Source organism: Antennarius striatus, chromosome 19 (genome assembly GCF_040054535.1).
Source record: "Antennarius striatus isolate MH-2024 chromosome 19, ASM4005453v1, whole genome shotgun sequence".
NCBI lineage: Eukaryota > Metazoa > Chordata > Actinopteri > Lophiiformes > Antennariidae > Antennarius > Antennarius striatus.
Window position 1 is genome coordinate 12,462,501 of NC_090794.1, and position 27,806 is coordinate 12,490,306.

Genomic DNA, 27,806 nt, shown 5'->3' on the forward strand with positions numbered 1-27,806 from the left:
TGACAGTGTGAATCTTTGTGAGGGCTTTAAAGATATATATAATAATAAGAGAATAAAACTTGAGCTCAAAACAGCCGTTATTTCCAGCCTGATTTTGACACAATTTCCTCCCTAGGTACGGAGATGGATGAGGAATCCTAAGGTGAGCGTGGAGAAAGCCCAAGGGAAAGCTCTCCTTTATCCTTGTCCAAAGTGTCCACTATCTGACGATCTCTGGTGCACACACTTCCCCTCACCTTACGGCGGCTGTCATTACGGTGGTCTGCAGGGTGGCCAGTATTACCACCAGGAGCCGTGCTCGTCTTTTCCGGCAAGCGGGCAAAGCGGACATGATAAAAACAAGACATGCAAGGTAAAGAGGAAAGCATGCATCATAGCAGCGTGTGTGTACATGAATGTGTTTGTATCTTTGCTTGTTAAGTAAGTCACACTATGATGCAAAGGCTGCCTCAACAAAAAGCGGGCCACATCCTGCCCACCAAAGCTTCCCTTTCAGCCCACATAATATGAAATTAAATTAGCAAATCCAAGCATGTAATGGTGTTCACCATTGAAAGAGTTTTCCTGAAAGTAAACTCAGCCTTTGGCAACAAGCAACATTCACTAACTCCTACTATATAAGTGTATTAGTTGACAGCAGGATAAACAACCTTGTTTTTGTCAGCTAAATGTCAAAGAACATTATGAACTTTATGAGGTTTATTCTCACGCAAATGAACCAACAGTTTTATTACACATAGGAAAATGCCCAACTCTAAAAACAGGTTGTCCATTAACATAATTATGTCTCTAAAGTGTGTCAGGCCAAACAGGTCTGAGACATTCAAAAGATTCCATTACAACAAGCTGAATTTTGAATCAATGTGTTCAAACAGTAATGAGTACATATAGAATATTTATATTAGATATCAGCTAACAATTAAATCAGTACAAAATTTGCTGTGCCCAAATGACTGATTATAACACTAGGTTAGTAGTAATATTGTAAAATGTTGATGTGATGAGGTTTGTTTAGGTCTAGAATGGTGCATTCACAGGGATGCTGCTACAGGTTATACCTGATTACGCAACATCCCACTACACACTGTCATTATAGCCATCAACTGGTCCCTGCTTTGTGTGTGTGCGTGTGTGTGTGTGTGTGTGTGTGTGTGTGTGTGTGCCTGCGTGCGTGCGTGCATGTGTGTGTGCTTGTCCAATCCCAGGGGCGACGGGAGAGAATGAGTCATCACTGTCCCAGCCTGACAAAGCCACATTGTAAGCGTGTGTGTGTGTGTGTGCGCGTGCGTGCGTGTGTGTGTGCATGTTAAGATGACAGTGTGTGCACTGAGACACAATGTTGGAGTGTTTGAGAATGTAAAGCCGACCCGTCCCGTTGTCGATCATTTCGTCGTCTTCCTCAAGCCCTTTTCTCCATTTTGGTTTCATTTGCCATCATGTCCCTCTCTACCCTTCCCTCAATTCCACGCCTTTATAACCAATAGATCTGTCACTATTGGTGTACTGCGGGGAGGTGGGAGGCAGCCGGGGGGAGGGGGTCTGTGGTGAGTCATAGCTACGCTTCCCTGCATAGTGTGTAGTGCAGGTGTGTGAGGTCAGCGCCTGTGTGGAGTTAAACAGCACTGACCTACAGCGGCTGCCCAAATCTCAAATGTGGTTCTTGATCCGAGACTCCATAAATGATTTATAGCACTCAAACTGGAAATCAACAGCACGCAGAAGCATTAGGATGCATATGCAAATTAAGGACTGAAATGAAATGAACTTTACTGAACTGTAAATGGATTCTCCTTGTTTTAGACTCTGTATAACATCAAACTAAATGTCAGCTATCAGACATTATGCCTTGTCATTACTCCCTGCGTACTACAGCGTATCTCAGCAAACACTTGACAACTCAGGCCCTCAAGTTTTGTTTGCCAAACTCTTGCAGAGCAAGATTCTCGTTCAGCAGATGGAACAAAGGCAGAAACATGCTGAACACGATGCGTGTTCGGGGCCACCCACCAGTCGACTCAAATGCAAATGGAGCAAAGCTTTGCTGTGAAATTTGTCAGCTTGTCAAACCAAACTGTATCAGTCACAGCAGCAAGTGTCCGAGTCCGAGACGCTTGTTAGGTGAGGCGATGCTGCCAAGTGGATTCTGTCACCTTTCAAGGGAGCAGCACAAGAGACTCCAGCCTTTGACAGGCAATGTCAGCTTACTCTGAAGGCTGCAAAAGACAGGGAATGCTCTGTGAACATTTGTCATGGCGTGATACTCTTTACTCATGCTGTTTTATGTCGTTTTAAATCTACAAGTATATTATTTTACCTTAAAGTATTTCACCGTTGGACAGAGGATCTCGTCATAAAACTCAGTTGTCGGTGAAGTAGAGAGGCACACAGGGAAGGACGAGGAGAAAACAGAAAAATGATTGTGGTATTTCCCACCAAGATGACATGATGAGTTGGGCAGGCATCATTTTTTTCTATTTTGACTATTTTGAAACAGTGTGGCAGCTGATTGATGACAGACTACCTATTACAGTCTGCCAAAGCATGTTTAGAGAGGAATTTGTTAAATTTACAAAAAACTTGTTTTGTGTGATATCAGGCATTCCACCATTTTGCTTCATATTTGATTAGCGGTGTCTTACATAATCACTGCACTAAGTACTTCCTGTACTTTGAAAAGAACTACACAGTCAGCATGGAGAGACGTTACACATTGTTCATTTTCACATCCTGTCCACCTTGTAATGATAAAGGCCTGCTGAAAATTGACAAGGATTCATTATAAGTGTCTTCTATTGTTGAATGTTAATTGTTTAGCTCTTTATTATGCTCAATGTGTGCAGAAACTTATGGAATTGTTGAATTAATATTTTTCCTAATCACAAATTAACTACCCAGTTACTGAACTGATACAGGGAAATTTATCTCTGCTGTTTTTGCTCAAACTGACAGGCTGCCAACCTCCGCCTCCTGTCGGATCCATGGCAGCAGCTCTTAGAAATGATTACAAAGAATTAGCTCCACTTTATATACAAATGGCCTTGACCCAGTGCTTTGAATGACCCTCAACCTGCTGCCATTTTTGATGAGTCTACAGGCAGCGTGGCTAAAGGTAGACCAGCTTTATGTAACTGAATGTATTATAATATGATATCAGTCATACATTTATGACTAGCATTTTTCCATGTTGTAAAGAGGAAATAAGGAAGGAGAGATAGTAGCCGGGATGTTCAGGAAGGACATGTAATGAGGGTGTCAGCCAGATATTAAAATTAAAAATGGACAAAGGGTAGTAAAGGCTAGAGAGGAGAAATGAGAGCAGGCGTGAGATGTGAAGGGCTGAGAGTTTCATTAGAAGATTGAGGATGAGGTCAGAACACACTGCCTGATGCATGACAAGAATTCAAAGGCTTAAAAACCCTCCTGACGAGGACGTTCTGCACTGTGCGCGAACAGACCACACACACACACACACACACACACACGAGCGCACACACACACACACACGCATGCGCGCATGCACACACACAAGTCCCTTCTCTACACATCAAACCTGTCCTGTTGTGATGAAAACAATATGAACTGCTGACGACAGTTTGTCCTAACATGTTGTGCTGTCATACAATTCAGTACTTTCCATGAGTCACTTTAGAAATGCTTTAGTTTAAAGTCCACAAGTTATAATGTCATTTTTTGGACATGCAGGTCGTGAGTGACAGTGATAGTGGATGATTTTATAGTGCTATAACTATTATCCATAAATACTCTAAAAGGATCCTCATTGGGGATATGACAAACAAACAAAAACTACAATACACATGAAGAATTATTGATTTGAAGTGTATTTATTTCCTCCGATCATTAGCTTATTGTTACTTTGAATCTTTTCAGACTGTAATTCATAAGGATAATGTTTGGAGAGTAAATGAGCTGCAGGATGGGACACTCTGAACCTTCAAACAGTTATTAATAGTACAGAAATTATCACAGAAAAAGTGATAAACTCTGTGACGTTGTTTATTGCTCTTTATCAATCGAATTCAATCAAGTTTTGGACATGCAGTTCTCATGATTTCAGTTGCTTAATAGTTTTGTACTACTCCCTTGTGGCCTATTTTATGTTATAAACACCAACTTTCTCCCAAAAAGCCTGCCTTGGTCCAGTCCCATGTGCATTTACTGTCTAGAACTCCTCCATGCAGGAGTGACAGAATGAGAGGGCAGGAGAAGAGAAAGGGAGTGAAGGAAGCAAAGCAGTGGAAACTGGTGGGTTAAGAAGACGACAGAAACCAAGCATTTCTTGAAATAACAGTGATTTCTACCTCCTCCCATAACTGTGATGAGATCTTAGCTGACAGTGATTGTACAAAGAAAGAGGGAAAAACTGCTCATGCATCTGCTTTGAGGCAAAAAATGTGATTTGTGAGTGAGGTGAGCTCAATTTGTTAATGTTTTATCAGAGTCATACCGGAATAATTTGTTCACACTGTGCGCTTTATCTTCACTCGCAAACTCCCAGCTACAAAGATCGGGCATTTTACGTGTTTATTCTCCAGGGAGAAGGATCGACCTCTCGTGTTCCCCCCCAGCAGTGGCGAGGCCTGCAGGCTGAGCAGTAATTGCTAATGCATCATGTCAGACTCAGTGAATGAGACAGGAGACAATGACAGACAGCTGGTCCAGTGAGACTAGAAGCTGGGGATGTACAAATACTAGATTTTCCATCAGAGAATCAGAAGAATCTTAGCTGGATCCTAACCCTACTGACTACTTGACCCTACCCTACTAAAACACTGCCTTACTTTTATGGTACATCATGTTTTTGTGATGCAAGATGGACTCTGATCACCTGGCCTCCCTGACGTAGTCTTATCTATGATGTGTCCTGGTTGTTCATTCTGGGAAGACACAGATGGAAGGCATTTTACTTCTTAAGGTAGCTAATGGTTAATGATTTGTGCCGTCAGATTCAAAGAACATTCCACTTCACTGGTGACCTTTCACTGGCACTCCGGCACTGACGTCTTCAAGACAAGGACAAATACACACACACACACACACACACATTGTGGACTGCACTAATCTCCCTAACAAACTGTTTAAAGTCAAACTTAAAGGTAACACTTGATTTATTGTTGAGTCATCTATATTTATACATTGTCACAAAGATTTTAACATATTTCAGTGTAATTCAAACCAGTACCTTTAACTGCACGATAAAAAGCAACTACAGACCTGCAGCAAAAAAAATCCCTGCTTCACTTCAAGCCGGTTGAAATGGATAACAAGACTGCACTTAATGAACTGGTGAACTTTGCCGCTCCTGCCCACTTGCTCTGCTCATCACTTGCCAAGTAGGTGATGCAGCTTTGTGCAAAGCTTACTTGCAATTCAGATTTAGCAGCATTTGCCATAAATTGGATTTCTGTCAAGCCTTTTTTTTTCTTGTATTGTGAATAACAAGGAGTTTAGAACAACAGCCCACAAGATCCAATTATATTTGAGTCTAAGAGTTACACAGAGACAAGGAGACTAAATCCTTTACCAAGTTGATAACTTGTCATGCATACTGTACTCAAACCAGGGGGAGATGACTTTCATTTTGAAGTTTCTGTTTGTGATACTTTTCAATAGATCAAAACTTTTTCTCCCAGTTAAAGGCTGCAGCAATTTATTCACTTCCTTTAAATACCACAACTCACAAATCCCTTACTCTTTCAAATTCTGTGCTTAGTCATGATTTTGGTGAGGAGCCATCTTCGAGTGGGTATCAGTTGGGCAAACTTCCAGCTTTTGCTCCTGACAAAACCCTATTAGAGACAGCTGTTATGCTGTCAAGAACACTGCCTTTTACTTCATCCCTATGTTAATGTTCCATGATTAAAGTCATATTCTGTAGCCTGCATATTTCCCTGACATCATCGCATTGCAGTCTCTTGTTATGTCTCATGCTTCCAGCTCCTGTGATTTAAATATATTCAAGCATAAATGAAGGACCTTTCCCGTGCGTCATAAGTTAATTCTACTGTTTAGCACACACTTAGTTATGGAGAACTGCTAAACCTTTGTTATTATTCACTGCAAAGCCAAGCCTGGCAGCAGAAGCACGAGCAATAAACAGGGCATTTCTTGTGTGACCTCTCCTTCTTCCTCATACTAGAATAAGGATGGTGGTCAAATAGACATTCTCCATTTGTTTCCATCGTTACTGCAGGTTATACAAGTTTACTCTTCCAAAGAACACAGAAGATGAATAAACAGTAAACACTTCATAACTTATTACTGTCTGTAGTGTTTCACTCAAGCCCTGCAATAAAAAACAAGAGTTGAGAAATAAAGGGTAAAGCACCTTGACTAAACTGTGCCTGGCTTGATACTGTTAAAGGTGTTTGACATAAAGTAGTATGTATGTTAGTGTAGTATGTAGGTGCAGTAGTAGGAGACACACATGTTATAGAGTTTAATGAAAAGTCATTGTGTGGATGTCAGAGAGGTTTATTGTTTGTAACACATTCAGGGTTTCAAATAAATGTCTTTTTGTGATATAAGACTATGTGGTATATTAACTAATAAGGGATTAGATGCATTATAAGTGAGTTGAATGTTCACAAGATGGGTAAAAAATTCAGTGTATTTTTATGCACATCCCAAATCCAATAGTATCATGTAGACTGAAAGAGGTTTGCATCGTTCAGTGTTGCTCTGACTGTCTTTCCTCCCTCACCCTTCCTTCTTACCCTTACTTTTTCTAACCTTAGCCCATTTAATAAGAAAGGGGCCCTTCTTCTCTTCCAAGTCTGGTTGTGAGGGAATCTGGGAATTATTGTTGTTTTAATCTACCCTGAGAACTCGGCTAATCCCTTCTTCCATCTAGCTGTGATGTGCTGCAGAGACTCAGCGGCACCCTGACCATGCAGTCTGTTGCTTTCCATTCACATACTCAGCTCTATTGAGACGGCTTTGTCTGCAGTAGTTCAGGGTTTACGGCTCAACGCTTGACAATGTAGTTTAGACACGACCTGACTTTCTTCTGCATGGGCAATATACTTCCTTATCGAATCAAACGTTTCTACATATGTATTTAAGCTATCAAAGGTCGGGCCTGTGGGTCACACTCTCATTCTGTTTCCTCTGCAGGTCAGTCCATAGATGTCATTTTAGTTTACTGCTAAATCCTTGAGCTTGAATAAAATCCAACAGTCAATATGAAAAAGAAACATGTATGTAAAGCCAGCTTTATGAATATATAACTCTGATATCCATCAGATGTAAGGACACACCGGTTCTGGCTTAAGTTTGGTTCAAGCAGCTGTTTCAAGCTGAACAGGTCAAGCTTCACTCATTTGGTTTATCACTAAAACTTATATATAAGCTAATACACTAATATTTACCCACTAAGATAGAATGTTGCAAATAGATGTTATTTGCAACATGATTTTAAACTCAAACATTTAAACTGAGATGAGCATCTTCCAGTATACTTTATACTATTTTAAAGTGATTTTTGTCCACCTCATTCAGTGTGAGCTGTGTGAAGTATTATAAATATCTCATGGAGACCTGAGATGAAGCTTAGTGGACCAAAATCTCATGACACACCCTACAGTGAGTAAACAGGCCTCTGTGGCTCACATAGAGGCATATTCTTTTTTATTTATAGAAATCTTTACTGTATCATACAAATTGGAAAAAGAAGAGGAAAGTCCAGAGAGACGACAGCTTTTTAATTTGTGGCAGGGGTCAAAGAACTGTGGGCAAATATGAATGTTAATGAATATTAATATCCTGCCAGGAGGTCAGGCCTCAGAGACCTGAGCACTCCTCAGCATTTAAAAAGGACGAGTCAGGATGTGACCTTGAAACGCAGGAGAGGCCGTAGTCCCAAAAGCAGCTTAGGGTCAGCATTCCAATCAATACCCAAACATATCTCAACTCAATCAGACAGGTTGTCTGTCTGCCCTGCTGCATTCACCGAACCATCCTCACTCTTATTCTCCAGACTGACTCTATTTCTCTTTCTCTAAACATTCTCAAAACACTTTTTGAGAAGTTAACTCCCCTTAAATATCCAAGATTAGCATTTGCCGTGCTGTTTCTCTTTTACCCAGTTCTCTCCTACCCATTTGGATTCCCCCTTCCCAATTCTTTCGGAGACTGTGCTTGATTGATTTAGGAATCCAAACTAGCATTAAAATAAATGGAGAATAAAAGAGCAGCTACCTTGATGTTAGTGAAGAAGTCATATCTCTGGCTGAGAATGTAATGTCCTAATTCTGTGCATTATACGTTTTAAATATATTGCCATCTGCAGATCTCTGTTTGCATCTCCTTCCCTGCTTCATAATTTCCTCAGCTGATGCTTTCTTGCCTCCCCACATTTAATTGCTTTTGATGCTCAGACATGTGAGACATCACAAAACCTGTTAGACCCTGGTAGAATGTCTATACAGAGGGAACTGGCAGAGGAGGAAACAAAAGCGGGTAACAGGAGAATGTGTCATAGGTAGTTTAATAGCACCATCATGAACACAGTCTATACATCTATGTGTTGCACAAAGGCCTAAGGCAAAGATATGATTACAGACTCCCCACAATGCAACATGTGAGTTGTAATAACTTAGAGAAGTTTGCTATGTTGTTGTTGTTTTCTTCTTCTTTTATGTACTTCATCTTCTTTTTTTCTTCTTTTTGATATTATGTTTGAACACCCCGATGTAATCCTTTTGAAACTTATATAAAATTTTTGAGAACTGCTTATAAACCAATGACTATTATTACTGTTCTAACCATTTCTTTTTCATTTTACTTGTACTTCTATTTTTCCTCGGCCCTCGTAAGGAGACCATTGAAGAAATTGTCACTAAACATTAACTGTTAGCAGTATTATTATTAATGAGCTTAGCAAGATACGTTAATTTTTACACTGTTTTCATATTACGTCACAGCATTTAATGGAACACGCCGTGTACTCTGTAAAATGTAATGGGTAAACCTTTACATAGAGGTTTTAACGTATCTTTGCCAAGATATGACTTTTTTTCCAAACGTATCGTATATAACATAATGGAAAGTGTTCCAGTTTATAATACGGTGCATGTGATGATTTTACTTCTACATTTATGGGACTTGGTGGCTGATAAGTACATCTTGGCCTTGTCTTGAGACATTTCCTGGACTGAATTCCGCTCTCAGGGTATGAGGTGAAAGGTCACATCTTACAGGAGAATTCTTATGTAACCAAACTAAAAGCAGGGACCTCTGCTGCCTTACGGATTTGCACCATGAAACAGTTCAAAGGTCAGGAACAAGGGGCAGGTGAAAGACATGAAATGTGTGTGTGTGTGTGTGTGTGTGTGTGTGTGTGTGTGTGTGTGTGTGTGTGTGTGTGTGTGTGTGTGTGTGTGTGTGTGTGTGTGTGTGTGTGTGTGTGTGTGTGTGTGTGTGTGTGTGTGTGTGTGGCATGAGGTAGAGTCAGAGGCTCTACAACAAAGGGTGATTTTGCAGTCTATCCAAAGCCATGCTGATAAACCACATGTGAATTAATTTGCAAGATGTGAAAAATATGAATACCATAAATATGAATGATATGCAAATTCTAAATAAATAAGCAATGAGTGAAACAACATAAAAAAATATTCCATTTGTGTTCTAATAGAACAGTCTAACTTCTGGGTGAAAAGAACTGAAATCAAAAGCTACACATATAGTTATAGATGATAACTGGAAATGCTTTTAGACACACTTGGGTCTGAAAGGGCTCTTTCAATGAATATGTTATCACTTTAATTGCCAGTTTCAAACAAGTTCATTTTGGCTGTACTATAGTTTACCAGGAGCAGGACTGGTATGCTGTGTCAACATAATACAACATTTTTTTGTGTGAAACTGTCAAGCAATTTGGTGCAATGATTACAGCAGACGGAGCTCAAGTAAGGACCTGGATTTAAATTCTCTGTGTTTTTTATGCATTTAAGAACCTGAAGCATTGATTAAGATTTAGGGCAGTGGCGAGAGCTAAAATATTGATTCACTAAATGTTTTCTCCTGACCTATTCAGGCTCTTGGAACTACAGAGTAATTTGGGATTACCCCACCCCCGCCTGCCAAATGCTCTTTCGACAGGACAGGGTTTCTCAAATTTGGCAAAATGATGGACACGGTCTGCGTTTACTGTAATTGTAGTTATGAAAGCAACTATTCACATGCAAGGGGGCAGCATTTTTGCCCAACTTTGGAATGGAATACACACACAGAGACATGCACACACACACATTAACCCCTTTCAGGTTGTCGGGGCCAGCAGAGCAGCTGCTGCTGACAGAGTCCTTGATAAGACTCATTTGAAACGACTGCAGTCACTGAACCGCTGTTCACTCTCTGTGCCAAGGACACCATGCACTTACATAACCACCATTCTGGGTCACTGACACATCTATCTACACAATATGGCCTCCTCAAGATCTGTGTGCACCTTGACCTCAGTTTCCACTTCCTATCAATCCCTTAGTCCTTTCCCGTTTGTGCTTAAAGGGTATTTGTATTTCATTTCCATGATATGTTTCTCATTTGCATTATTTGTCATGTTTAGGCGAGTCAGGTGAGATGTCCTCAGGAGAGTGTGTCACTGTGCAACCGTCACATGAGGATGGAAATGACCACCATTCATTCAGTCCTCTTGCACAATGCAAATGTGGTGATCAAACATTTGACTGATGAACAGATGATGTTGACTCTGGCTGTAGTAGTTTATTTACCAATCTGAGCCACTGTGACTTCCAGCTTCTGGATCTCAAAATGCACATACTCTATACTTTCTGTTATCTCCGATCACCAGCGAATTAAATTATAATTATCTGTGGCGTCGAACTCACTGAAAACACTGCTTATAGATAAAGTAATAGAACTCAATGTAGTCAATGATAACACTGTAAAAGGGTGTAGTTATGAAAGAAAGGGCTTTTTATTGATTATTTGGGAAAACATGTCAGCCATGGTCAGGATTCCAACATTGCTAACAGGCCAATAATGTGTGATCAGCAGATTACTGATTAAGATTTTGTTTGTAATAAGAAAGTACATGAAGATTATATTAACTTTGTTTCATCCAAACTGGATGAAACAAAGTGGCCTAAAGGTAATCTGTTATGACTCATGACATGTTCACATGCTGCTGGTATGCAGGCTACCCTGTCTTTAAGAGGATAATGTCTTTAATCTGTCAATTTAACAGGTCCAATGAAAAACGTATCCTCACTCACAGGTCAGGAAGTGGAAGATGCTGGCGTGCCATCATGGTGACAGCTCTGGTAAGCAGAAGGAGGAAGAGTCTGATGTCCACTTGGGTGGCTGCCAGTCCTGGGGGATCCACGCCTCACCCCTGCTGGCCAGCCCAGTCATGCTGGAGTGTTCCATCTGCAGCGGGCCCTACATAAGCTACGGCCTGGAGGATACCTGGCAGCCTCGTCAGCGCACGCAGGCAAGTACAATTTATTTATGAAAGGTTACAGAGTCCTCATTTCATTGTGAAATAATTTAACAGGGCCAAAAAAAAGTTGGATTCTCCAAATCTTTTAATTAATCTGGAGGAGATGTTAGCTTCATTCAGTTTACGACTGTCTTTGCTCTATAATCTCAATGGGGAGTTGGTCAAATAATGAAATGATCGGTAGATTTGAACATTTGCAGGTATTAATAGCACCAGTAAATGTGAGGAAAGCAAACTAAAATTATAGTCATATTAGCAGATAAGTCAAGCAATCATTTCGCCATCATTCTGTGAGATGTGCAGCCTTGACCCGTAGGTCCTCATCTGATGCCTCACTGCTGGCTGCTTCTAATTCTGTCGCTCTCTGTAATATTTCAACCTGATTTGCTGTCAGCAAATGGTGGAGCCAAGATTTATCTTGTTTTGTAGATGCACATGTAACTAATCTTGACACTCATTGCACTTCCTGTTGCTGCTTATCAATGAAAGTTAACTTATAATTCACCACTTGCTGTTAAAAGACAACCTGTTTTAGCACAGCTGTCATGGAATCCAGATTTATTTCCATGTTTCTGCCACAGCCATTCAATCAATAATATTCAAATTAAAATATTATGAGACTTTAAACAGTCTTAATCTACATGTCTGTTCAGTTCTAACTTTTAATTCCAGTTTATAATCTTCTTCAGTGCTACAGTTTGTGTGTTGGTTGCATAAATGCTTAGGATTAGAGAGGAGGTTCCTCTAGAAAGACTTCAGTTGTGTTCTGTGCAGTACAAAGTGCTGACTGTGGTGCCTTTTTATTATTGACCAATACTTGTAATTAGTACTCAGCATAGCATGATCTACCTTCTGCTTAAAATACTTGATGGATTACTGTAAAGCCGTGTCCCACAGAAGGGATCAATGAATATTGAAGTAGATCCAGATAAAGGGGTGATCCAAGTTTATTTGTTTATTTAAACTGAAAAAGCAGAACTATTCAGCTGAAAAAGTTGTAGATGTCTCTTCAAGCTTTTGTCTGTGACGGGCACCAGGGATGAGAACAAGTGACTACATTCAGGGAAGAACTTTCCTTTAGAGCACATGTTATAGATGGAAACACAACCACAACACACAAGAGGCCTGCGCGCATGCAGTTAGTAACACAACAGTACATGGGGAGGCAGAGTGACGGGCAGCCACTTCCAGTGGCGCAACAATTGAGCAGCTTGGAAGGGGGCGGCACCTTGCTCAAGGGCGCCTCGGCAGTGGCGAGCTGATACCTCCCACAGTCAGCTCACACACACACTCTGTTGATGTCTGCCGGGAGCGGGATTCGAACCCGACTGGTCATAAGACGTCTGTACCGCTGAGCCACTGCCGCCCCAAATAGAGGTGTTTTGTGTAAATAGGAACGCTCAGCCGGGGCAAAGGTCTGTGGTTTTATGAATGCTCTTGTTTTTCAGGGTTTACGGTATATTGTAAAAAGCTGTCATCCCATAATATTATTGCGGCTTTTAAAAACCAATGACTTGATTTGCACCTTTTACTGCACTCCTACCAGAGATAACTGGACACAAAAACAAATTCAAAAATCTTTACAGTTACCTTTGTTTGTTTTAATGATTGGAAATGAGAAGAAAAAAAGAAAGCAGAACTACTTACTCATTGCTTTGTGGGAAAATATATTTTGATCTTTTTTTCCTCTGAAATGTGGTTATCTGATGACTCACAGCCGGGTCATACAGGCCTCTACCTCTCTGTGACCCTTTCAGATAAAAACCCTTCCTCCCACTCTGTCTCTCTTTACCTCTGCTTGAACCACCTCAAGTTTCTGCTTTCTTTTCCAACAATAAATCTGTGATGAAATATTAATAAACAGAGAGCCCAGATTCGCTGTCACTAAGATTATCCCTCCACCAGATCTTTATATTGAATCAATAAACATCAAGGAGGATAGAGGAAAAAAGGGGAACATTTGAAAACAGCGATGAAGTGAAGATGTTGACGCAATCAGAGGATTTGAACACCAAACAATGCGTGTGCACACACACACACACGCCCATACATATACATGTCCAGGCCTGCTTTGGCGTGTGAAAACACCCATGAGAGAATGCTGGGAGTTGAGTTACGTTCTCAGAGCTGCGGCACAGAATAGCAGACGACCCTTTTTATCACAGCAGTGATGAATATCGAACAGGACAATGTAGGTTTACGGAACCGTCCTGAGTGTTGTGACAGTCATCATTATCATGCTAGACTGTTCATGTGTGCATTTGTGCTCATGATTTTTGCTTCTTTTTTGGAGCCCATCATCTCACCTTAGAGAAATGTATTGACATAAACGAGCAAACGTGGCAAGTCAAAGGTCAGCACTTTTACCCAAACACATAAAGCCCAAAAAAGATACATCATTATTTTGTAAGTGTACTATTCTGTCACGCCAATACTTTGTTGTCCCCTACTTATATTGAACAGATTGAGTTACGGTTACTTTTCAGATAAAATTTTTCCAATAATGCTCAAGGTGTGACACAAATCATTAGATTGCTTTCTTACACCCAACATATTACAGTGCATGCTGTGAGCAAGTCGATCTATCACATGTGCCTTGTGCCAAGTTAAATAACACCACCTAATTTGTTTACCCTGGAAACCTGCTGCCAGCATTTGGACTCATGTTTATCGTTATGAGTTTATGAGTCATCAACATAATTAAATTTTCCATAATGGTGGATCTTGATCCTTTCCTCTTCCAGACAGAACTCTCGCAAATGCATGAAATCAAAGTGAATGAATATGAATCTTCACGATTCCAGCTACATTTTGTTGTCACTACCTCTGTCCATTACAATACTTTGACCAAATATAAGATTATTGTATGAAAAAATTGCTATTATTCCTTATTATTCTTTTTTAAGACACTGGCAAATGATTGAAGAAACAGTTATTGTCTCGTAACATTTCGGAAAGTGAAAAGGTGATAAATAATCTGCAGCTGTTTACAGATCCACGTTAAAATTTTATCATCTCTGCCTTGACCAAAACAAATTTCCCTCAACAAAATGTATTCAAAATCAAGAGATAGATCATGTAGAAATATGATAGATACAAGATAGAAGGGTCACATGACCTCCTCCAGCTCCTGCCTTGTTGAAATGTCTTGTGGAAGTTTCACATAATTTATAACTTCCCAGAAATTCCAAATTCATTTACAATTTTGGACAAGAACTTTTTCCTCTAATGTCTCACTAGTTATCTAATGAAATGTAAGATGATCCTCGTGTTAAACCAGTAAAGGAAACCATAACTACAATAATTATTCTCAATTATACGGACAACTTTCCTTCACAATAAGAACTTCAGCTGTTAAAACATGGCGTGCATTTTACTAATAACAGCTCTGGGATTTTACATGTATTTGATTTTCAATGCAGCATTGTAAATTTATTAATATCATATTTAACTATAGCATCCACTTTTTGAGATACTGTTCACATGTACTGAGATTTATTAAAGCCATTTTTATTTATTTATGATTTTTGAGTATCCTGATTGCCCCTCGATGAACTTAGTTTTACATCACTCGGCTCCTCTGTGGTGTTGACAGTTTAATGAGCAGGAATCCTGTTCATCTCTTGGTCTGAATTCCGATAGATCAGTTTCACCGAGGTGCAACAATACTCTGACATCATGTTGTTAGAGCAGAGTTTTCTCACCACTCACAGCAGAGGACCAGTGATTCAATGCAGACTCACCCTGGAAACACAGCCTCATTAAAACACGTCATGTGGAGAGCCAACTGTAAACGGAGAGCGAGCGAGTGTGTGTCACAACCAGTGTTTTTAGAAACGTTGATTTAGAGTTCTTTCACACAAAAACATCTCGTCTGTTATTGTCACGGCACACTTTTGAAGATTTCCTCAGATTATAATGCCTAAAGTGAAAGAAATGTTTGCTCGTGACCACTTCAACCAAGAAGTAATTTATTTCTTTGGAATATAGAACTAGTTGAGGTTTTTTTTTTTTTTTTACTCACTGGGGGGAAAAAATCAATGTGGACAATAGAAAAAGAAAAAAGTTGTTTTTCTTTTGGTAATTATCTGGGTCTACTCTGCATTGTAGGTCTATAGCCTGTGTTGTTGAGCTTTTCCACCAAACTCCTGGAAGAACTTCGCCAGTCCTAGGGCTATACAGTTCCCACAAGATGTCAAACATTCATTAGCACCGACTGAAGGCTCAGACACAGTGTGGTGTCTGTTGTGTGGAGTCCGTAGCAGAGACCTATGTGATATCGATACTGTATGTATGTGTGTTCTAACAGGGACTTCAAACTCAGCATTGAGAAAAATCTATAGGCTCCACTTGGAGATATTTGTCATATACAGTATGTCAGTTGTATGAACATGTTTTTTTTGCTAAGCGATGCCATATGTCCTCCCCATGCAGGCGATGGACCTGTACTACCACAATGACTCAGACCCAGACAGCTACTGTTGGCCTGGCGACAACAGTAAGTCAAAACTAAGCCCATTGTTTTGCATTCTTCTACTTTTTCCCATCTCACCGTGACTCCAGATCATCTTCTCTCGTTCCTCTGATGTTTATTTCATTATTTCATGTATTGTATGCACCTCTGTATGTTTTCATCGTCAGTTCAGAAACACCTCATATCCTGTGTTGTCTGTCCATTTTCTCTTGCTTGTTGTTTCTTTTCTGGCTAAACCTTCTTGCTTTGAGAACAAAATGATTCATTCTGACACACACACACACACACAAACACACACACACACACACACACACTCAATAACTTTAGCGTACTATACCACTGGGCTCTCTAATCCGAACTCTAAGCTCCTAGGATAATAACTGTTGTTCATAAACCAAGATTACTGTTTGTTATTTTGTGGAAAACGGCTTGGGAAGAAAAACAGTATTTACGGGCACAATACTGACTGCTGCTCATCACAGGCCTGTGTGTGACACGGTAACCTTTTCAACATCCGTTTGCAGCGTTTACCGATCGCTGCAGCAGAACGATACGCCTCTGTCACTGTGCTTGTTGTTTGGTGTCCTCGCATCCAGCGTCAGTTTATAGCCAATGAGTTTCTTTCAGTCATGCCCTGTATGTCTGACACAGTCCAGTACAGAGTACACCAAGAAGAATCCAATTCACGTTTTGGCATAAAGCCTATCTGCTCCTTCTTTATTATTACATTCACCTTTACTGGAAAACCTGGCCGGTGCCAAATTACAACCTCCTCCCATTAGTGTGTTCTTGTGTGTGTTTGACTTGACCCATAGCCATAACCAGTTTTTAAAATGTGGATCTTTTACTTTATTCTAGACTCTAGAGTTCTGTGCAGCTTCAAAGCATCAGATTAAAAATTAGTATATTTCAGTTTCTAATTTATTGCAGTAACTGTAAATGTTTCCCAGATAGAGTTTATTTCTTCTCTGATTGGGTGTAAAAAGGTACTGGTTGAAAAGCAAGTATTCAGATTCTTTACATAAAGAAAAGTAGAAATATTACATGAAATTGTAAAGTTTAAATAGTACAAGCCCTGCATTGAAATACATTCCTAGCACATGCAGCTATTATTTATCAAATTTACTTAAACCATCAAAATTAAATTGAGCAAATAGAATTTTAGTAATATATAATATTTACTTAAATATTTAATTTACTTTCTGTTCACATGAGGTGGAGGGTGAGAGACCATCTAGTATAATAATAATGTGCAGCTCTGTCTGCCTATTCCTACAGAGAAATCAAATCATGGTTCATTCGTCTCATCTTCAGCACTAAAGAAAACATCTACTGAGAAAAGCTTTGTCACCCTCGCTTTAGTTAATGAACACTTCTGCACTGAGTCGGTGGTTTCCTTCCTGAGATGCAAACAGGTTTATAACCTGCCTGATTTCATTGCCCGACTGACGATCTTTACTCTTCATCATAACAGCTCCCAATTTAGCTGATGTTTACTCCTTTCTTTCATCATTCTTGATAACAAGCTGTTCACCTGTGTCCTCCTTCCTTTAGAGCTAAATTGACAAATTTACAAAAACAACACTTGAATATGTTGTGAACACATCCTTAATGCATAAAAACAAATTTACAAAAACGACACTTCAGTATGTTGTGAATACATCTTTAATCCATAAAAACACAACCAAACCAAACACTTATCACAGCTTTGAGGAAAATATCAGCGTTTTAAACCAAAGGTGTTCTCTTTACCAGACCTATGCTATGTTTTTGGGCATCCTGGTGACCTACGGTAGCCTAGGAGGACAATTTTCACGCTGACAAACTAGGTTACGTATAACTCCTGATCTTGGTGTCATTGTTTCCTCTTATGTCCCATCATCTCTCTGCTGTCAGTGAACTGACTACAGTTCATCTGAACTGCCGACTGGAATTTGCTAATTGGGGAACTTTTCATAGTTGCGGTCAACTTCCAAAAATTTGTTACGAAACTCTGGAACTTACTAAGCAAGGTGTGACCACGCATACATACACATACACACACACACATACACACACACTGCTGAACAAACAAACAAACAAAATACATAATTGGAAGATAACCAAATTCCAAAGCCTGGGTCTCTAACACCAAAAGTCACATGACCATTTATGGAGGTAGATTAAGGCTTAATAGACTAGTTTTTAGTGATGTAGCATCATCCTACTCAAGCCCACTACAACCGAATAAAAGCGTAGCTGTGGTCTCTGAATAGATGAGGCCTTTATGTAACATGTCATTTGGTTCCGCACCAAAGAGCCTCATTCTCATTCATCACCAGATCAATGGTGGCCGCAAACTCCCTCGTCATCATCTGCCCAGAGCGAGGATATTACAAGACGGTGGCACAAGGGAATGATAGGATGAGCGGATTTAATGGATGATGCCATGATGCCATATGCCACGGACAGTGTGACAGTGTTAATATGGACACATGTCAGTCTCTGCATGTGTGTGTGTGTGTGTGTGGGGGGGCTATACTACGGGTGGGTGGGCTGAAGAGGCGTGTGTTTGAATGCGTTTAATAACCTGCACCTCAAACCAATCTGGCACTGCAGTGAATCCCATCCTGTCCTTTCACGATATGGCCTTCAAGTGTGTGTATGTGTGTGTGTGTGTGTGTGTGTGTGTGTGTGTGTGTGTGTGTGTGTGTGTGTGTGTGTGTGTGTGTGTGTGTGTGTGTGTGTGTGTGTGTGTGTGTGTGTGTGTGTGTGTGTGTGTGTGTGTGTGTGACTGTATGACTCAGTGCTGGCTTTGGCATTACTAACAGTGTCACTAGTGGGTTACATAACATACCAGTGTCTCTCTCACACACACATAACTAGAAAGGCAAAAACACACAGTTTGAGTACTGTGGAGCCTCATCTTGTTGGGGGCCCAAACACAAGCAGCCATCCAGAAGGGAAAGAGGGCCTGACTGGGTGGACCTATTGATGCTGCACTCTTTCCCCCTCCTCTCCTGATATTCACTCAACAATTCTCCTCTCATTTTGTTCAACTCTTGGGGTATGATCACAGATGCTGATGCAAGAACAGCACTTGCAGCTCAGAGGAGGTAAAAGGTCTTCATCACTTTAAATCCTCTCCTAGTTTCAGTTGTTACTGTGGGGATAAAATGTTCTTGCAGGGCCAAGAATACTTTTTTATGGGCAATTTTTTTTTTTCTGTGCTTGCTCCCGTTTACTCAGTTTCTGCTGATAGGAGATGTCAGATTGTTTCCTGCATGCATGGCTGCAGTGTCAGCTGTGTCAGAGAGTAGATGAAGCTCCTCTGAGGAGCCGTGTGAAGGGGTAATCATTTATTCTTCTTGTGATGCTGCAGGGGAGACACTTTTTGAGGCTCTGTTTATGTGTTTGTGTGTGTGCATGCGTGCGTGCGTGCGTGTGCGTGTGTGCGTATGTCATAAACTGCAGAGTCATACATGCACAAACACTTTCTCCGGCCGGGGGGTTAAAACAAAGACCCTTTTCCTCTGTTCCTCACATACATTCACTCCATCTACATCATGATATGAACCATTTATGTGTGTCAGGAAGAGAGGTTTTATAGTCAGTGTGTAAATAATCATTTAAGTGTTGACTGTAACGTGTTTTCTCCAGTCTATTCTAAGCCGATGTTTTTTGTCATAGATGTGAGACGAGTGAAAATAAAGTTTGTTTGTTTCCTTAAAAAGATCAACAGTCAGGAGTTCCTCGAGTTATTGTTCCTGGATCGACTCCATGTTCGCTCTCTGCTGCTGCCTCCATCACACCACATCTATAAATCTCTAATAAAAGTCAGGCTCTGCTCTGCCCTGGTACAGAAGTTCACAAGCATCTGTAATGCCTGTTTACACTTGTCTCTTGGCTCGCAGGTTTGTTTTTTGGTGCAGTAACACATTTGAGGCTTAGCTTTGCTATATTTTGACAACAATTAAATTCACTGAAACATGAAAATATGTTTAAATTCTTGAATGCATTTAAACTAAATGAAAATAGTGAAATGTATTAAATCCGCTGCATATTTAAATGAACGGGTCATGAAGATGAATGAATAAATTAATTAATTTCCATACCATTTACATATCACATTTCTCAGAATCCAAGTGTCACTTTTCACACACTAACCTGCTTGCTGTTGACTGTGTCACTGACTTGAATCTAACTAACCTGCCCCAGGGAGGTGAAGCTCCCTCCTGACTCACATGTTAGTTTTACATGTGTGATCAAGAGTAAGGCTTTCGTGAAGCAATAGATGCTTCCTTTAAGTTGTTTATTCTCCCTCTCCCCCCCTCACACACTCACTCTCTTGACTTTGAATCAATGTGAACTCTGTAAATTTCCAGATCCAGGTTACATTTTAATTCTCAGTAGGTGAATGATCTCAGCAGGCTTGGAGGGGGGAGAGGAGATGAAACTCTCTCTCTGTGTGTGTGTGTGTGTGTGTGTGTGTGTGTGTGTGTGTGTGTGTGTGTGTGTGTGTGTGTGTGTGTGTGTGTGTGTGTGTGTGTGTGTGTGTGTGTGGGTGGGTGGGTGGGTGGGTGTGTGTGTGTGTGCGCGTGTGTGCGTGCGTGCGTGCGTGTGCGTGTTTGTGCGTAAAATCCATCACTTTAACCGTTTTATCCACTCTGCGTAAGCAAGTAGGGCAATGCCTATAGCTTGGCGCAAAATTTTTCATTTTTATTTTGCAAAAACAAAAATATATATATATATATATTCCTCTTTTCGGTGCATTCATAAGTCTGTTCTCATGAGCAGCCTTCAGCAGCCGCTCCCCCCGCCCCGCAGAAACGAGAGGAAACAGAGGCGGGACGTCTCCGCCCCGACAAGAAAGGAAAAAAATCTTGTGGATGAAAGTCTCCAAGGAGAGGAATGCGCTGTACTTTTATTATTACCTGACTGCCGAGGAGCCTATAGGATTTCCCTCGTGATTCGGAAAAAAAGCATCCTTATGAAAGACAAAACGACGGCTCTGACTTGTAAGTAAGGCTGCGTTTTCATTCCAAATGAACGGGGATGGTTTGATCCGCGGGGAGGGGGGGGGGGGTTGTTAAAGACAGCTGAACTCCTGGAGGAAACTGTTGATCGATCGGAATGTTATTGTGGGAATTAGTGGTATCTCTACGTTTAGTACCAACTGTGATGTGTAAAGTTCTCTTTCAAATAAAGCCCCCACCCCCAAAATTGTGTTTCATGTATTTGTGCCATGGGAAGACGGCATTGGCAGATCGAGGCCTACTTTGGGAATTTTTTTTTTATGGGGGGGCGCACAGCTCACCCCATAAACCGGTGACCTGGATTTTATGATTGTGTTATCTATGGAAATCCATGGCTGGTAGGGAGGTTTTTAAAGTAGCAAAGACTCATTGAAAACTCTCTGTTCCAACTTGTCGACCTGTGATCGCTGCAGAATGAGAACTCCTTCGGATCTGAAAGGTTTGTTTGTCTCTGAGAATTCGATGTGTGGTGCTAGAGGAGGAGGGGAGGGGGGGTTGATATAGACACCGAAAGATCAGGTTCTGTTTCTTCTTGTTTTTTGTTTTTTTTTTTAATAAATGGATTGAAACGCTTTGTACCGTTTTTGCAGTTCTATCCATTTACTTGGGATTCCCAGTCCCTGATCGTTTGTGTTTTGTGAGCTTTGTGTGTGTGTGTGTGTGTGTGTGTGTGTGAGAGAGAGAGAGAATTTGAAGTTTATTGGGCCTAATTTCTTTTACTTTTCCGTCTTCTTATGAAAGCAATCAACAATTAAAATTTGGATTGTATTGGGATTCTCAGGTGATATCTTAACCGACTCCCATTCCGCCCGGGGGTAAATTGAAGAATCTGTCTTACATAACCGAATGTTGACGAGATCACGGCCAGAATGACATTTTTCTGACATGAACTCTTTCCTATAATCACACTGAAATGTTTATTTACTTCCGTGAATCTTATAAAGGCGTGAAAACAGATTGTCGCCGTTTAATCTCTTCCAACCGTGTGAGCTGGATGCGTCTAGGAGTTTTCTCAGTCTGTACTTTTCCACCACCAGCGGCTTATTCTTGGCACCGCGCCCCCCTCGGCTCAGGCTTCCCTTCTCCTCTTTTATGTAGTTTGCGTCACCCCAGGTCGATTCATCGGAGAAGCAGCCAAACAGCGAAACCGATAGGCTGGTTGACCGGATTATTTATACAGGACTATGTGTCGAACTCAAAGGGGTTCCGATGCAGAAGTAACCTGGTGCTTTGGGAATGATCACCATTCGGAACAACTTTTGAACAGTTTGACGATATTTGTATTTTATTCGAAATATTAGGGGCTCACATTAATGTGAACCACTCTGGTATTCAAATCTGGATGGAATTAATTTACAGGATCTGTTTTCACATTGCTGTAAAGACCAGTATGTCCAGTATGACGCATTGTTCAGTACGTTTATTTCACAAACATTTGTTTAATTAGTGAAAACCGGCTTTTCGGTCATTGGTGATGAATAACTTTTGTACAACTTCCTCTTTTTTTTTTTTCCTTTTTTTTTTTTTGCGCTTTACGCAAACATATTTTGAGGCGCGGCAATGACGCGCTGGAGGCGCAACGGCCTCTGATTGGACGAGAAAGGGATCGATCACCTTCTCACTGTCCATTCAACAGAAAGAAGTGTTTGCTCAGGACACGCCCACCTGGTGGGTGTGCCAGGGGGCGGGTCCTCCCGCCTCCTCTGCCTGACATAAAACCAGAGGCACTTTGCGGTAGTTACAGTTTTCCTTCAGACCTTTGTGGAGAGAAGAGCCGCAGTCAAACTCATCATGACGATCATAACTGAAGCAGAAAAGCCCGTCCTGACTTACTCAAAGTCTAAATCACTAGGAACATTAGTCTCCGGTATGGAAACATGGCGGATGTTTTATGATTATTCCTCATGGACATTTTTAGTTGAAAATCTAACTTTTATTATTTTCTGTTTTTCTCTTTTTTTTCAGCTTTTATGAAACAAAGGAGGATGGGATTAAATGACTTCATTCAGAGACTCGCCACAAACTCCTACTCCTGCAAACAGTGAGTATCACATGACTCATGTTATTGTACTGTACACAACTGAAAGACTGGGAAATAACCTGATATGCCTGGCATTTGTGCTCTGTGGAAATTTTGTAGACTCTTTTGAATTCCCAGATCAGCTGTTTCACATTAAATCACAACAGTTGGCGGGGATTTGTGGTGTTATAATTATCAGAGAAATTAACTTTGAACTCTTCTTTTTTCAGTCCTGAAGTTCAATCCATTCTGAACTTGAGTCCCCCTCAGGATGCTGAGCTCATGAACACGAACCCCTCTCCTCCTGTAAGTGCATTTGCATCAAACTTCACTTGTTTGCATTTGAACATACTCAGAGATCTGCACCCATAGCCTCTATTTAAGTACTTACTACACATTTTGTTGATGTTATGGCGCTCATTTCCTCACCACATCTTTACTCACTTTTTTCACAGCCCAGTCCATCCCAACAGATCAACCTCGGTCCATCCTCCAACCCTTCGGCCAAACCTAATGATTTCCACTTCCTCAAAGTGATCGGCAAGGGCAGCTTTGGCAAGGTGCTGCTTGCACGCCATCGCACAGATGACCAGTTTTACGCAGTCAAAGTCTTACAGAAAAAGGCCATCCTTAAGAAGAAGGAGGTAAATACACATACTGACATGCCTCTATCAGGAAACACGCAAACATACATTTACGACAGCCTCTTTAACCCCTCATTCTTTGTGTTCTCTAGGAGAAACACATCATGTCTGAAAGGAATGTGCTTTTAAAGAATGTCAAGCACCCGTTTTTAGTGGGCCTGCACTACTCTTTCCAAACAACAGACAAACTCTACTTTGTCTTGGACTACATCAACGGAGGGGAGGTGAGTCACTGGCTGAACTGCTTCCAAGAAAAAATATGAATACGTAGTAGAGGTCATAGAATAAAAGAGAAATGCTGACTTACTTAAGGACATACTTATCTGGAGAGATAAAAAAAGGAAGGCACGAATGTCTTATAATAAGATGAGGCAGACAAACAGGCAGAGGGGATATCCTGTCAGATGCAGAAACGAAGCTGCCGCTTGCCCTCTTTTATCTGACTTTCATACTCAAAAGGAAACACCTCTCAGGAAGTCATGAGGTGGGTTAGAACAGCAGGAGAAAATCTGGGCCAAAATTAGCAGTGCCATTCAGACCCTGTGTGTGTGTTTAATCACGCTAATTTCCTGTCATTGTTGGCTGTGTAAAGACAGTGCTGATTAAATTTGGGCCTTGTCCGGAAACAGGATGCATTTGCTCTCCTTCTCCCCTTTCTCTTTTCTTCTTCACTGTTCCTTGTATGCTGCTGCTCTTTCACTCTACATTTGCCCTTTGTTTTATGTCTTCCGTTGTCAAACCGTTTTGTCTCTTGCCTTCCTGCCACTTCATATCCTGCCGTCCTTCCATCTCTGTCATTTTACTGCCAACTTTTTTTCCCCTCGTTCTGCTTATTAAGATCGTTTAGCTGTTGTTACTGCAGACACTTGTATTAACCTTTGTTTTCGTTTTCCTTGTTTCTCTGTCTTCCAGTTGTTCTACCACCTACAGAGAGAGCGCTGCTTCCTGGAGCCCAGAGCCAGGTTTTATGCAGCAGAAATTGCCAGTGCGCTGGGCTACCTCCATTCCCTCAACATCGTCTACAGAGATCTGAAACCAGAGAACATCCTGCTGGACTCTCAGGGTCACATCATTCTCACAGATTTCGGGCTGTGCAAGGAGAACATTGAGCCAAACGGGACCACGTCGACCTTCTGCGGTACGCCAGAGGTAAGGCAAAAACAGAAAAACAAGAATTTATTTTTGTCCTCATTTTGTGATTTCCAGTTGTGTGATGATGTAAATCTTTTTTCTCTCTACAGTATTTAGCTCCTGAGGTTCTGCACAAGCAGCCGTATGACAGGACAGTGGACTGGTGGTGTTTAGGAGCTGTTCTCTATGAGATGCTCTATGGCCTGGTGAGTAACATTCACATTATCCTTATATACTGAAATTATACAGAACATTTGCAAACCCCCTCAAGTTACTTCTACATCTTACAGCTATTTATATGGACTGTACACTAATGATAATTTAATTTGTGTTTTTATATCTTTTTTTATAAATTATGATTTGCTAATGAATTATTTTTGTCGCTTCTCAGCCTCCGTTCTACAGTCGCAACACAGCAGAGATGTACGACAACATCCTCAATAAGCCACTACAACTGAAACCCAACATTTCCAACGCAGCCAGACACCTGCTGGAGGGTCTGCTGCAGAAGGACCGAACCAAGAGGCTGGGCTGCACAGAGGACTTTGTAAGTGATGGAATATGTGGCTCTTTGCGTATCTCGGTTCATGTGTGTGTGTAAATAACAATCATATATTTATTCCTGTTTGTGCTTCTTTGCAGATTGAAATTAAGAACCACGTATTCTTCTCTCCCATCAACTGGGATGACCTCAATGCCAAGAAGATCACCCCTCCATTTAACCCCAACGTGGTATGTTCCATTTTGATTCTTCTTTAAGTCCACAAATTCAATATTTAGGCATATGGCAGGTGTTTTTGCTATTGGAGTTGGACTCATCTCTTCTTGTTTCTTCCCTCCTTCCTCCCCGCTAACCAGACGGGACCCAACGACCTGCGACACTTTGATCCAGAGTTCACAGATGAACCTGTGCCCAGCTCCATTGGCTGCTCCCCAGACAGCGCACTGGTCACATCCAGCATCAAAGAGGCTGCAGAGGCCTTCGTGGGCTTCTCCTACGCCCCATCCATGGATTCCTATCTATAGGATTTAAACACAGTCCTTCAGTATGGATACCAATTCAGACTTGCTGGACATGCTGTACAAGTATGTCCATGGACTTGCATCTTGATCCCACTTTACATTTCCTATGAAGATTATGGACATTTCTTAACCAACCCTGCATCTTTTTAAAGAATATACACAGAGGTACACATGTGTACTTTCCACAACCTGTCCAACAACTCTTGAATGTGTTTATCAAATTTTACTGCAAGAGGATGTCTGCCAGATTCAAAAGACTCTCTGCAATTGAAATCCTCTACCCTTCACACATTTGCCAACGCACAAATCTTCTAACCTTCTATGACAGACATGATCTTCAGCCTGAATTGACTGTCTCTTACACAGTAGTGGAGATCTTTTGCACATAGTTCAGGCAGCTTAAAGACCACCTTTGACCCTGAAACCACAGCCGACAAGCACACACATCTTCTACTTTGTCTCAAGAGATGAAGATAGTAACAGGCCTGAAAATGATTCTCGTCTTCATCTATGTAGCCACACATCTTTTGAGATTACATCTAACCACCCACAGGGACCTCCCTGTTGAGTTGAGTAGCTTGGAGGTGACATTGTTTCTGGTGCTTTAGTTATTCTCATGTAGTTAAAAAAGGGAGCTTTGAAGCTGAATGTTACAGAGGGGGATGTTGTTTTTGTTCATTTCTGTCAAATGCGTCTTTTTTTTGTCTCTCCATCAGAAATCACATCTTTTGAGTTTGTCTGTGTCGACCTCAGCGTCTCCACTCCTCACCTGAGGGCAGGTGGGAGGAGCTGCCTTTAGAAGTCACCCAAGAGGGCTGACAGCGATCTAAGTTATTACACATGTTCTGTCCTTAACAAGCGTGACGTCAGAGCTCAAACGATGTCTCATATCTTCATTTGCACATACCACGCTGATGGTAATGCTGATCGAGAGATAGAAAGAGAGCACTGCTGCTAGGTGAGCAAGAGAGAGTGATGTGTTCAGAAGTGTTTGTGTAGTTCTGCTTGCCAACCTGTGTCCTCCTCATAGTCTTCCATTCGCCTCACAATAATGTAACGGCGGCTTTCAGCCGAGCTGACGACATCGAAACTGAACATTCCATTTTAATATTGCTGTAATGCAGTTTGACGGTATTTAAGTTTGTTTGTATATTTGGAGTAATGTGTGTAGTTTTAATGTATATTGAACAGAAAATAACTAAGAGTATGCTAAAATATGTATATGTAATAATTCATGTTTAAATGTACTGTAAATTGTAAAATTGTTAAAGATTTATGTGACCATATTTGGTTTGCAATAAAAGTTTAACTTTATTACATCTTATGAACTTGTTTTTCATGACCGATCAATGGACTACAGTCATGTGACCTACTTTTTTCTTTGCCTGTGCATTTTATTCATATATAATTTTGTCTTGGCCTTGCCTGTGAGAATCCGTAAGTGTCCTGAGAAAATACACACATTCACAATTTAAAGATCAAATGTTAGAAAAAAAGTTATGTTTGGAAAGGGCTTGAGCTACTGACCCCAGACTAATGTCCCACATTACCGTAGGATGGAACTACAGTACATGCGTCAGCAAACTTACACAATGAGGAGGGTGACGTCCATTTGTGTGTTGAGCTGGGAGGTCTGTTTGTCATTAGATTATTAACTGATAAGGCCACTGCACCTCAAAAGACATTCAATCACCCTATTCAACCAGTTTTAGATTCATAAGAGGAATATTGATCCCTGCTGCATGAATAATTCAAGTTAGTATAATAGTAAGCACAATACGGTGTCTTCAATAGGATTACTGAAGGTCATGTGTTGATGAGGGAGAATGTCCTTCTACTGGCGTTCAAGGTCATGTTCATGGCTGATTGAGTCTATATGGCTGTTCTAAAGGAGGGGACTGAAGAGTTGACAGATCCAGGGGGGTTATTGTGTGGGTGACCTCTGACCTCCTGCTTCCTGGGAAGAGGGTAAAGTGAGAAAGGAATTCCATCTCCAAGATTTACATTACAAGAGGCC

The 27,806-nt window shown here is 40.9% G+C and overlaps 2 protein-coding genes across 3 annotated transcripts in view; both read left to right on the top strand.

Annotated features, from left to right (window-relative positions):
• The window catches only part of LOC137613869 (uncharacterized), a 25,303-nt gene extending 4,398 nt beyond the window's left edge, over positions 1 to 20,905 (top strand). Inside the window, exons 4-7 of the mRNA XM_068343326.1 lie at positions 116 to 352; positions 11,258 to 11,473; positions 15,917 to 15,980; positions 20,733 to 20,905. Coding sequence (XP_068199427.1) covers positions 116 to 352; positions 11,258 to 11,473; positions 15,917 to 15,980; positions 20,733 to 20,905 — 690 coding nt within the window. The remainder of the gene's footprint in view (positions 1 to 115; positions 353 to 11,257; positions 11,474 to 15,916; positions 15,981 to 20,732) is intronic.
• LOC137613276 (serine/threonine-protein kinase Sgk1) lies at positions 20,797 to 27,102 on the top strand. Of its 2 annotated transcripts, none has more exons than XM_068342347.1 (10): positions 20,797 to 20,953; positions 22,937 to 23,012; positions 23,222 to 23,297; positions 23,447 to 23,635; positions 23,728 to 23,859; positions 24,548 to 24,784; positions 24,877 to 24,972; positions 25,158 to 25,313; positions 25,409 to 25,498; positions 25,625 to 27,102. In XM_068342347.1, exons 1-10 carry the CDS (start codon positions 20,926 to 20,928, stop codon positions 25,790 to 25,792), a joined length of 1,248 nt encoding a protein of 415 aa, XP_068198448.1. In that variant the 5' UTR covers positions 20,797 to 20,925; the 3' UTR covers positions 25,793 to 27,102. The 2 variants fall into 2 exon arrangements, with proteins under 2 accessions (XP_068198448.1, XP_068198447.1); XM_068342346.1 differs by lacking the exon at positions 20,797 to 20,953 and adding an exon at positions 22,099 to 22,838.
• The last annotated feature ends 704 nt before the right edge of the window (positions 27,103 to 27,806 follow it).